This window comes from Eumetopias jubatus, unplaced genomic scaffold (genome assembly GCF_037043125.1).
Source record: "Eumetopias jubatus isolate StellerSeaLion01/CBP00866 unplaced genomic scaffold, mEumJub1_p1.0 scaffold_8, whole genome shotgun sequence".
NCBI classification, from domain to species: domain Eukaryota; kingdom Metazoa; phylum Chordata; class Mammalia; order Carnivora; family Otariidae; genus Eumetopias; species Eumetopias jubatus.
This window is the reverse complement of record NW_028274814.1, coordinates 95618064-95630171: the sequence shown is the minus strand read 5'-3', so window position 1 is coordinate 95630171 and position 12108 is coordinate 95618064. Positions and strand designations below refer to the sequence as shown.

At 37.7% G+C, this 12108-nt stretch overlaps 1 protein-coding gene and 1 pseudogene across 2 annotated transcripts in view; one reads left to right on the top strand and one right to left on the bottom strand.

Annotated features, from left to right (window-relative positions):
• Nucleotides 1–4284: 4284 nt before the first annotated feature.
• The window catches only part of FRS2 (fibroblast growth factor receptor substrate 2), a 105174-nt gene continuing 97350 nt past the window's right edge, over nt 4285–12108 (bottom strand). Inside the window, exons 8-12 of one of the 2 annotated variants that reach the window (XR_015768725.1) lie at nt 11212–11398; nt 10236–10394; nt 9628–9791; nt 5038–8056; nt 4285–4366 (exon numbers count right to left, since the gene is read on the bottom strand). Coding sequence is in view for 1 of the 2 variants with exons in the window: in XM_028110876.2 (XP_027966677.1) it covers nt 7106–8056; nt 9628–9791; nt 10236–10394; nt 11212–11398 (1461 nt within the window). In the remaining variant the exon portion in view is untranslated. Of the gene's footprint in view, nt 8057–9627; nt 9792–10235; nt 10395–11211; nt 11399–12108 lie in introns of both variants that reach the window. The other variant, XM_028110876.2, reaches the window with a different exon arrangement.
• Nucleotides 10131–10213, top strand: LOC114215121 (U4 spliceosomal RNA; annotated as a pseudogene).

The following is a 12108-nucleotide window of genomic DNA, read 5'->3' as shown; positions in this document are numbered from 1 at the left end:
TTTTCTTCCTCTGAGTAATTGATCACTTAGCAAGTGCTTGGACTTACTGGCAATTGTTATTAACATTGGTAGATGTTTTCAATTTTTAACTGTTTTTACCCTTCAGATATTACTTTAAGAGGGTTAGTTTACATCAGGGGTTTACAAACTGTGGGGAGGGAACCAAATCCAACCTCCCACCTATTTTTTTATGGCTAGAGAGTTAAGAATGTGTTTCACATTTTTAAATGATTGAGGCAAAAAAAAAAAGATGACTATTTCGTGATACATTAAAATTATATGGAACTTGCATTTTGGTGTCCATAAAGCTTAGTTGGAACACAAGCATACCCATTTTATTTAAGTTTTTTTTGTTTTGTTTTGTTTTTAGTACTCTCTACACCCAATGTGGGGCTCAAACTCATGATCCTGAGATCAGGAGTCACATGCTCTTCCAACTGAGCCAGCCAGCTGCCCCTACCCATTCATTTTTATACTGTGCAGTGATACAGAATTATACAGTAGCAGAGTGGTTGTGACTGTCTAGCCCATAAAGCTTAAGATAGTTATTATCTGATCCTTTACAGAAAAAAATTTGCTGACCCTGGTTTACACTATTCTCAATGTCCATTATGAAAAGGGGTGTTCAGATTAGACAAATTGTTACTTTAAATCTACCAAGATTTTGAAAACTTGCTCTTCTTGCAGGAAATGCACTTTAATGGGCAGATTCCCCAATCACACACTGAGAAGAGTCACAATGAGAAGCTGAGATGCCTACACGATATTAAAAAGGACTGTTTCCATTGTGGGCCAAATCACTTACCCGGAAACATTATCTCCTCTGGCAGGCCTGAGACTTACCTAAGCCTGAGACTGGGGGTTCCACTCAACTTCTGGAACCAGGCTGCATGGGTTTGGATTTCAGCTCTTCTATTTACTAGCTTTATAACTTTGGATAGGTTCCATAGGTCTGCCCACCCTGATCTACAGCAATGGGAGAAATAACAGGATTTGGTGCTTTAAGCCACTACGTTTAAGGGTGGTTTGTTGCACAGCAGTAACTAACCTAAATACTCTTTCAACAATGCCTTTGAAGTGGCATTTATCCAGTTTAACTTCCATTTTTATAAGATCCCAAATCAGTCTCCCTGCTTCATTAAAATGTCACATCCTCCAGCTTTCCTCCGTGTTGTCAGAGTATCTATTGTTTCTCCAGTGTTTAAAATCCTCCAAATTCTCACCTCATGTAGATTAAAACAAAAATTCCTTTGTGTTCTACACCTCTGTGCTCTCATTTCTTCCTCCTTCTGTATCCCCTACCCTGCCTTTGCAGTCTTTGCTCCAGTCATATGGAACCCCTTGCCATTGAACAATCATGATCTATGTATAGTTATATACAACTGTGCCTTTGTACTTTATTCCTTCTCCCTAAGACAGTCTTTCCTCTCCTCCTCTAAATCTATGAAGACTCTCCTCAAACACCTTAGGGATTACCTCCTCTAGGTTTTTCTCGAAAATCTCCCTTCTTAGACTGAGTTTGATGCCCTTCCTTTGTGTGTGTCTGTATCATACTACTTATATTAAGAATTGAAGTAACATTTTTTTCAGTTCTCCTAAGGTATTACAGCTAGTACCATTCTAGAGGTATCAGAAGAACTTATCATATACAATTTGTCTCAGGGCTTAGTTCTCTGGGAGGGCAGGGCGGGGAAGAAAGGCATTGCCCCCATTAGAAAACTACAAATCCTTTTGAGCACGAGGACTGCTATCTTTATTAGTAGCACAGGACCTAGTTCATGTTCATCCATTAAATAAGAATAACTTGTGAATAGCTACTGTCTTCAAAGGACCTCAAAAGTAAAATACAGAAATAATCCAAAGAAGTTTGTAATTTCTGAGAACAAATGCCCAAATTTCCCAAGATGCGGTGTCTGCCACATCTTAACCAATCTATGGGTTCCATGGTGTCTGGCACATAGTAAGCAGCCAATCATATGTGGACTTGTCTATCCCTTCATTGTTTAAATGATCTCCATCTTGAGCTGTACCCAAATAGGCTTTGCAGTGTCACACTGTGACTTAAAAATAGGTTTGGAGTCCCAACGCTGAGAACTACTAGTTGGAATGACCACAGAGATAAAACTGTGAGAGAATCTATCAAATATTTATAACTTCATTTCACTTTGATGAAACATGATCTTTAACCCATTCACTATATGATCACTTTGAAAATGGAGGCAATGATATGAGACTAAGAAATAAAACCTCTTATAAAGTTTTAAGAAATGTATGAAATATAAATACAGGAAAACTTTATATAGGTATCCAACCAAACTTTTATTGGGGTTTTATTGCAATCTACTTTCGGCAATAAGGGGAAAGTAACCATAAGAATTCCGATCAGATTTTATTCAACAAAGCAGTTTTTCATGAATGCTTAAGGTCAGTGTATAGTCAGCTCAGCTTCCAGTATCAACTTGAGTACCTCATTATGGAAATTTATGCCAGAATGACAACAGTAAGGCATTGCAAGATCCTAAATCATCTAAGATTAAACCATATTTTACATATAATTTTTAGGACAGTATACTAATACTCTACAATAAATAAGGATTTTAAAAATGTGTTGCTTAGCCCTTGTTGAACTAAATTCAATTATTAGCTTATTCTTTAAGTACTCCAGTTAATAAAGGTTTGATTGTACTCCAAGAACTCTGACTTTTCCAAAGATAAAAAAATTAGTTATTTGCTATGACAGAAATTAAGCTTAAAAGCACATTCACACTTGTCCTTAAAAGCATGTTTACATCATATATGAGATAACTTCTCATGCCTGGAGATACGGTTTATATGGCAAAAAGTCATAAGCAAAGAACGACTAGAGGGCAATCCTCCCAGCTCCACGTCCTCCAAAAAGCCACACTTGGCCTCAGTGTAAAAGTTATATTTTATTGCCATGCTACAAAATGTATGAAGTTGGCACTGATAGGGAGAAACAGAGAACAAAGGGTGGGAAGGGATAGAGGGCAAAAGATGTTGTTACATATACAACAAGGTTTTAATCAACAGTGGTAAATTTTGCCAATATTAAAAATGCAAACCAAAATTTAAAATGCTGATATGAAACAGCATTAATATACAATTTATGCATAGTACAGTATCACTTATGTCTTTTATTAGAGAAATGTGGAATGTTTATAAAAGAAATTAACCATAGGGGATAAAATTCCTATTTCATATACAATTTGGCAATGGTAGTCCCACTGTTAGACAATTTTTTATAAAAGAAAAAATTAAAAATCTAACACGCTACCTTTATACAAAGTTGCTATATTTATGCCTTTATGTAGGAAAAAAACATTTATAATGCAAATTAGGACATACAATAATATTACAGTATTATACAATGTAATGAAAATAAAAACATAACACAAAGTTTTTCCTTTATAAAATGTATATTTTGCATTTACTAATGCAAATGTGGCACACCGGTGACTACTGTACTATTAATACCAGTCCGCTTCCATGCTATTATTGTCCAATTGTCATAGAATTGCAATTGTATTGATGCTACAAAAGAATCGTGTTATACGCCCAAAAAATGAGGAAGTAGGAACGGGGAATAGGGATGTAAAAGCACAGGACAGACAGGGTGCTGGTTTGGGCAGAGTATATTGTGGTATGTCATAAAATATCTGTTAGTTTTTCAAGCCAAAAGCATTTTCTATACATTCTATAATTTCGTACCAATGCCTTTATTCAAATTTGGCAAACATCAGGGAAAAGGTAATTAGTACCATAGACCTCACATATCAGAAATATGAATACGATGCCAATATATCAGTTACTTCTGAATGTTGTCTCTGATGGTATGTCTATTTCAAGGGGATATTTATATATATATATGCATATACACATATACATATATATATATTTACACACACACACTACACATTGCACAAAACACTTGGGCATTATGGGTTAGGAACAGCACAGGGGGAAGTGGGAAGTACTTTTTAGCTTGTTAAAACCTTTACCTTGAGGCAAAAATATGGTGGCACATTACTGGGAAATTATGAAAACATAAGGCCCCTGTCCCATTTTTAATAGAACATTATTGAGGTACATTTTTATATGTTGTGCCACAGATTTTTTTGAGGGGGGGAATAAACAAACACTAGTTTGACCTATAACATTGAACTGTGGGGTCAACATTAATATCTACAAAAACAAAGATTGCTTGGCAAATTTTCATAAGTCCCAAATGTGATCTGTTCTGGATATACTGGGAAGTGAAAAGCTTTTTGCTGAGTCTTCAAGAGTAAAGTGCATATCTCATCACTCCACAGCAGCAGTAAATAAAAGGAACGATTTGCCAATCTTCCTGGAGGGAGGGAAGGCACCATATTTTCATTTTTAAAGGAAGATGAAACTGGGAAAGAAAACACATGAAGAAAAAACACAGGTAATACCCATATCAGTTTCCAACCCCTGATCTGGGATAACAAGCTGCTATCACCTGTATGGATAAAAGAGGACTCTATTGGGGGGGGGGGGAAGCATATGAATGATGATTATATTTCCAAAACCAAAAAGTGGGATCCCATGGTCTATCAACGGAACAGAATATCTAAAATTAGGTCCCTCTCAGAAAATCTGAAACATATGGCCACAATTATATCCCAATAAAATATCTCATTCTAAAATGCACCTAGTGACAGGTACATTCTTCCAGGACAGAGCTTAATGCCCATGACTAGACTACTGCAAAGGACAAGTAGTGTTCTACATTACTTTTTATTAAATAGGAACACAGGTGATTTCCAGAGACATCTAGAAATAAACACCAGTTGTATACATCTTCCTAATACTCAGAGTACCTAAAATCAAATTCGTAGCAGACAAATTGGTCCCATTTTCATTTTTAAAGCACACAGTATTTAAAGCATAAACTGCAATGATTATATTGGAGCTACCTAAAATATATAAAAACTAAGTAGAACCCGGAAGGAAAATGAAAATGATGAGGAAAAGAAAGAAAATAAAGTATCCAACCTCCAAAATGAATCAATAGGTCAGCCCTTTCATTTGGAGGTTCTGTGTTGGCTGCTTGTTTTGGAGAAAACCACATGTACTGGTTCCATTATAAGTCTTATTCCACGTTACAAAAACCATCACATAAATTTGGCACGATTAGCAATCTACTCAGAAGAAAGCATAAATGGAACAATATATTAAAAATGGAAACTGCACACCTATACCACTGTTCTCTTTTTAGAGAACAGGGAACACTTTAGTAAGCACCAAGTTCACAGAAAAAAAAAAAAAGAGAAGAAAGAAAATTCTGCTATGCACATAAACCAATGGCACTGAAAATAATAAAGACACCTTTAATAATTTATTTTCTTTATAATGGTCCCACTCTATTATTCTGCTAATCCATCCACTGTCCTATAATTAGGTTATTTACTGATCAGGTTGGGTGCTATATGACTGAAACCTTTTCATGCTAAATTAACCTTAGTTACATCTGGTAGATAGATCCAAATCATGACCTCAAACTTCCTCATATTTAGAGAAAACAGTAACCTAACCTTTCCACTCTACCGTCTCTTGTCTTCTCTAGTGTTTGAGAAACTGGAACATTCTTGATTTTCCAAGAGTTAGACATATGGACTCTCTTCAGTTTATATAAACTTCAATTCATTTTAAATCTTAAATTATGACACAATCTCATTGCTCTAAGACTTCCTCTGTACCTGCTATGCTGGCAACAATCCTAGCATTCGAATTAAATCAAGGGATCATCAAAGCTCCAGCTATGAGTAAAAGGACAGCAGAGCTGAGGAGCACTACTGTGGGCAAAGTACAATTGCAGCTGTGGGACGAGGGAATCACTGCTAAAGTGCTGGGGAGAGTGCCCACAGAGAAAACACAGTACCTTTAGGGAACTTTGCATGTGAAAAGTAGCTTCCTTTTTTCTCGGCTGTTAAAGAGATCACCTATGGACACAAGTGAAGTTTCAAATTGAGCGAATGTTTTTATCAGCTTGAACAGTAAACAGCATATAAATAAATACTGGACAAGGGCAACCCTGTTATAGAAAAACAGTAAGTTCCAAATGAACCTTCAAAACCATAATTTGACAAAAATGCAAACTAAACAACGAACACATAATCCAATTTCAAAACTATATACAGACTCAAACATTTTAAATGGAAAAAAGACATTAAGCAACAAAATAAGCCACCCCAAACGCCAAAGGAAAAAACTGAAGGTAAACGGCAACCCAATGGCACAAACGCCTCCAGAAAACAATGTCACTGTTACTAATCTATAGGAGAGAAACTTCCAAGAGACCGTGGTTCAGATTTCCAAATGTTTTTGGGTAAAGTGACCTGAGACTGATTTCTTGCGTCTAGTGTAATTCTGATGAAGATATGTGGGCATGCCCTTCAAATGACATGAGATGAGTAAACAGAAAATCTTGTCTCCTTCCTGCCTTTCAACACACCAAGAGCAAACCACATTCACGGGCACAGGACTCTTTCTAGTAACGCAGAAGGCAAAGGAACTGACTGGTATATAAGGAGGTGTGGTACTTCTATTTCCTTTACATATGTTTTGGCTCAAGTCAAAAAGCCTACAATTAATGAAATAAAGGATTCCTCATGTTACATGCTGGAGGCCATATACCATGAATAGTGAATCTACAAAGAGTACTTTCAAAGCCTAGAGTTATCTGTTAGCAGTGCACATTATCAAGAGGCTTTATAAAATGTTCTAAATGCCAACCGTGACTTAGACATGAATGATATGCGTCAGTCCAGAATATTGATAAAAATCAACCAGCATGTCACTCACTTCAACTCTCATTTTAAATAGGCACTGTGAAAATGGGAATGCTGCTGTACAGTAATGAGTAGTATATACTGAAATTAGTGTTCTTTAATGAGTACCTGCTCTACTTTAATTCCCTTTAGTTAAAGAAGCACAGGAAATATTCAGAAAAAAATCTTATCAGTCTATAAAAGGAGTTAGTGTTTAGAAATGAAAATGAAGCACTTGCATCTTCATTTTTGAAAACTTCACAAAGGTGCAAACGATGTACCGCTTTCCAGGCTCACATGGGCAGGTCAGTACTATTATGTCTGGTCTTCCTAGAGGTCCCATCATCTCGGGGCAGTGCTTTCTGCAAATTGGACATAGCAGCAGTTCTCTCGATGTCTATCACAGCATACAGCTCTGTGCGCCTCGTAGGGGTTTGCGGAAGGGGAGTGGTAGGCGTTTTCGGAGTCTGAGGGTTGTCAGAGTCACTGCCGCCTTCCAAGTCAACCTGGATGTAATTGAGCTGCCTGTGTTCTAAACTTGGGCGTCTGATATCAAAGTTAAAGACTGTCGGTGTACAGTCCCGACGCCTCGAATAGTCTATCTTGTGAGCACTTGCTGGCACTGTTACATTCTCTGTATTTACATAGTTATGCATTGGATCTAGATTATTATGGTAGCCATTTAGAGATGGGGTCTTTGGTCCTAAATTGTCATCTTCATCCCTACTTAGCTTGCGGGCTTCCCAAACAGGAGGCAAAGCTGGTAAATTTTCATAGTTTAATAATGCAGTTCTTCTCTGAGCTGAGTTGTTGATATTCTGGGTATCTGAGGTACTGCTAGATGTCAGACGACCTCTCCTGACCCCTGAGGCACTAGGGATAGATAGCCCATTTATATTTTCATACACCAGTTTGTTAACAGAGGGTGCATCTCTTCGCTCGTCACTGTCATATCCAGTGTCCCATTCTGTGCTATTGGCACCACTTCCGCTGACTTGGTCTCTTCCAAGTTGCTCCAGTTTCTCTTTTTCCATTAACTGCTTTTGAACAGGGGTTGGTCCTAAGACAAATTTGACTCCTTCGGGTTCAAGAAGAATCTGAGGGTCCCTGTCCTCAATACTACTTGGTTCTTCTTTTGGTGTGTTGCTTTCAGCATTCGAAATCCTCGCCTCCAATGGGACATGCACACTTGTGCGGTTCTTCCGCTCTTCCTGCACTCCTGTAGTGTTGACATAGGTATGTACCTAAAACAAAACAGAGAAGTGGATCAATAACTTGCTTAAAACAAAAGCAAAAAAAGGCTGACCGTATCAGTTAAATTCTGTCGATGAGCCTTCTCCCTATACTCTCCCTTCAAAGCTTCTGTCCTTGTTTTTCACTAATAAAAAGGTGGACAGAGGAGAGGATTGTGGAAATACATTCTTTACTTGATAGAAGAGTAACTACTCTAGGGGCGCCTGAGTGGCTCAGTCGGTTAAGCGTCTGCCTTCGGCTCAGGTCAGGATCTCAGGGTCCTGGGACCGAGCCCCGTGTCAGGCTCACTGCTCAGCGGGAGTCTGCTTCTCCCTCTCTGTCTCACATAAACAAATAAAAATCTTAAAAAACAAACAAACACAAAACAGAATACTACTCTAAAATAGCACATAACATTGTACTTGATAATGAAAAGCATTCTGTTAAAAAAAAAAATCAGGAACAAATTGGGATTACTATTTTGATGTTGTTTTAGAAATTCTCATCAATGCATTAAAACATGATTCAGAAATAAGGAATAACAAGTATTAAAAAAAAGAAATTTATCATGATTTGCAAATAATGTGACCAAATAAAGAGATAAACCCTACTAGATTTAATAAGAGTTCTACAAAATGCATTGATATAAAATAAATATGACCTACTAAGAAATCATCACTATTTAAAGAAAAGGTCAATAGTATTTTCAGGGAACGCTATAAAAATGTTTGGAAGACTAGGAGCACCTGGGTGGTTCAGTCAATTAAGTATCAACTCTTGATTTTGGCTCAGGTCATCATCTCAGCGTGATGGGACTGAGCCCTATATCAGGCTTCGCGCTGGGGGCAGTGGGGGGCAGAGGGGGGCAGCGTCTGCTTAGGATTCCCTCCCTCTCCCTATGCCCCTCCCCCCCACAAGTGAGCTCGCTCTCTCTCTAAAATAAATCTTAAAAAAAGAGTTTGGAAGACTATACATAAAATTTGAAAAAATTCAAAAATGAAATGTAAAAACTGAGGGAAGTGTAATTATAGTAAATAAGAACTCATTTACTTTGTAAAGAACACAGAGAAACAGATTTTAAAACAGTAAAAATTTCTTAATGATATGTGACCATTTGGTTTACAAAAGATAAGAATAACTAATTAATATATAGACAATGATGAACCAAATACTTCATTCCTCAAATGAAAAACACAATAGTTAGAAACATTAAATAGCTTCATAAAAACGTTGACAACAAAACCTACCTTCCTGCTAGTAGTCCACTGATAGAAAAAGCAGTATAAATTCCAAATCCATCAGCAGTTACTATAGCAAGAACTGACCATTAGTTATATCTGTTTTTATCTATAGATGTACCTCTCCTGTGAGCCCACAGGCTACTGTAATGCTACGTTTCCCTCCACACCTTTACGTATTTGGCATATGTTAGGAAATATAAGCTGTTTCCTCTGATTCTTCACTACAAAAGTCATAAACAGTGAAAGCTAAAATTCAGACTAAAATTTCCACGTATCAGCGCAGTAATGCTTTAACTCCACACTTTAATCCATTATCCCGTTAGACAGTAGTACATGCTTACTTGCTCCTCAGCCACAAGCAAAGGATGTGTAGATTCTTCACCTACTGAAGGCAGGCGTGCACTTCCCACAGAAGGATGTCTGCTTGAGGGATGGGATGAAGCATCTCCAAATGAGGGATATCGGGGATATCCATTAGGTAAATTCTGAGCAGCAAACCCCGGAGCTGAGTTTTTGTTTATTGGTTTAATAAGAAAAGCAGAATATCGGGGCAGGACAGAGAGATAAAAGTGAATGAAAATGAAATCTGCACTGAGAAAATTAAGCAAGGTCTTTCTGGCAAGACACAACCGAAACCAGAGCACAAACAACACCCTCCTTCCACTCCAACTTTCCATTCACATTTTAGGTAACACAGAACTCTTAATTTATAGCTCTAACAGTTTAAACAAAAAAACTGACAACCATTACACTTACGTTAGCCAATGGTGATTTCTAAGGCGTTAGAGACTAAATATCCATAATCCAAAGTTTATAAATGTCTAGTATTCAAAATACAAGAGGGAGCTTTGCACAGTGGCAGTATCATAGCCAATGAGGTTCATCTGAGGCGCGATTATGGCTAATTGAAAACTTTTCCCAAAATATAGGAGGGGAAATTGGTACTTACTTGTAGGTGTTCGAGGTGTTCTGGGGACTTCCAATTCTGTCTGATGATTATTCCTTTCTACAACTGGCTCTTCCACCACATTTATACTATTATTTTGCATAATCTCTTGCAACATGTTAAATAATTCTTCTGCACGGGCACACTTAAAGGCAAAGATTCCTACAAATATAAAAGAGAAGGGGAAAATGGTAGCTATAGCTTTAAAAAAGATACAGGAACACCTGTCAAAGAACAAAACTGTAAAGTAAGCATTGTATGACCTGACAGGAAGAAAGGCCCTTTAAATAGATGTCTGATAAACTAATGATATTCTCTGTTTCAAAACATAAACCCAAAAGGAAATTCACAGACTAATTTTCCCATGTCTCAGGGAGAGAGCCCAAAACAAGGCAGACAAAAACAAGATTTGAACACTTGCTTTGGTCTGCTTTTTAACAGCAGGGGGCACCCAAGTCACCATTACCAAGGTGATCCTTTACCATTTGACAGTCCCTTGCTGGATGGTTTACAATCCTTACCTTGTTTAATTATTACAACAGTTCTATAAAGTAGGGATTAGCATTCCTCTCCGATAGAGAAGAAACCTGATGTTCCACAGAGATCATGTAACTTGCCAAGCAGTAGGTAGCAAAAAAATCAAACCGTGTTCTCTTTGACTCTAAAGTTTAGGTTCTTTCCCCAAAAAGTTCTAACAGTAAAGATACATATAGTAAATTTACTGGAACTAATCATCTACTGAAAATCTTAAATAATATGAGTCAAAACTCTGTACAAAGAGAATGTGCTTAATAAATTCCTGATAAATGAAGACACAGTTTACTGTGTCTTTTCTTAACAATCCACTTAGTTGGGGAATTTTTATTCTATCAGGAAAAAAGCAAAGTATTTATTTAAACATTGTAAACAGAATAACTGAAAGAACAATTTTCAAATGTGTTACTGTTTGGGGAGCAAAAAAATTAAAGGATCTACCTACCTTGTCCAGTTTGACACCTTCGGCCACTTTCAAAAGAAAAGAGATTTGAATCATAGCCATAGCGCCGCAGGCAGAGGTAGTGCCATTTTACCGAGTCCCGTTTGCGAGTGTATAAAATCAGTTCTGTGTCTGTAAGTTCCATTATGCCAGAACCTAACTCATTCCCATCATCATCCACATTAATGACCTAAAAAAGAACATTTAATTAGTGCCAACCTAATATTGTCACTTGACGGTCATACACGTATTTCACCCGTCTATCAGTAAAACGCACTGTTGCTGACTGGTTCACTTATTCGCTCCTTTGTTAGTAGTTCATTCATCAACCAATGTGTGTGCAGGGCATGGATCACATAGCAGTGAAATATCTGGTTCTATCCACAAGAAGCTCACATGCCCAGTGAGCATAGAAGATGTACAAACATGAAGTCAACACAAAGCTGTATATGAGCAATGGACAAATGGGTGCCAACAGAGGCTGCAAAAGGCAGTAACTGTGGCCTAGGGTGGCTGGGGAAGCCTTCACGTGAGAAGAGGAGGGACTTCGGCTGGGCCTCAGGAGAGAACCAGTGGGTCAGGGGTTGTGAGGCATATCCTAAAGATGCAGTGCTATAGCAGAGACGAAGAAGGTATGTTTCAGGGAGACCAAGACAAGACTGGCACAGAGTTCACAGAATGGGAGGCCTTGCACTGCTCAGTTTCTGACAATGGCCAGAGACTATGAGGAGTAGGTAACACTGGGAGAAAACTGTCTATATTCCTGGGGCTGGCAGAGCGCTTTCCACATATTTTTTCCATTTAATCCTTATAACAATCCTAAACTGCAGGTAATGCTATTTTTTCCACTGTACTGTACAAAACTGGAACAAACACACAGTGATAATGTAACCTGCCTGA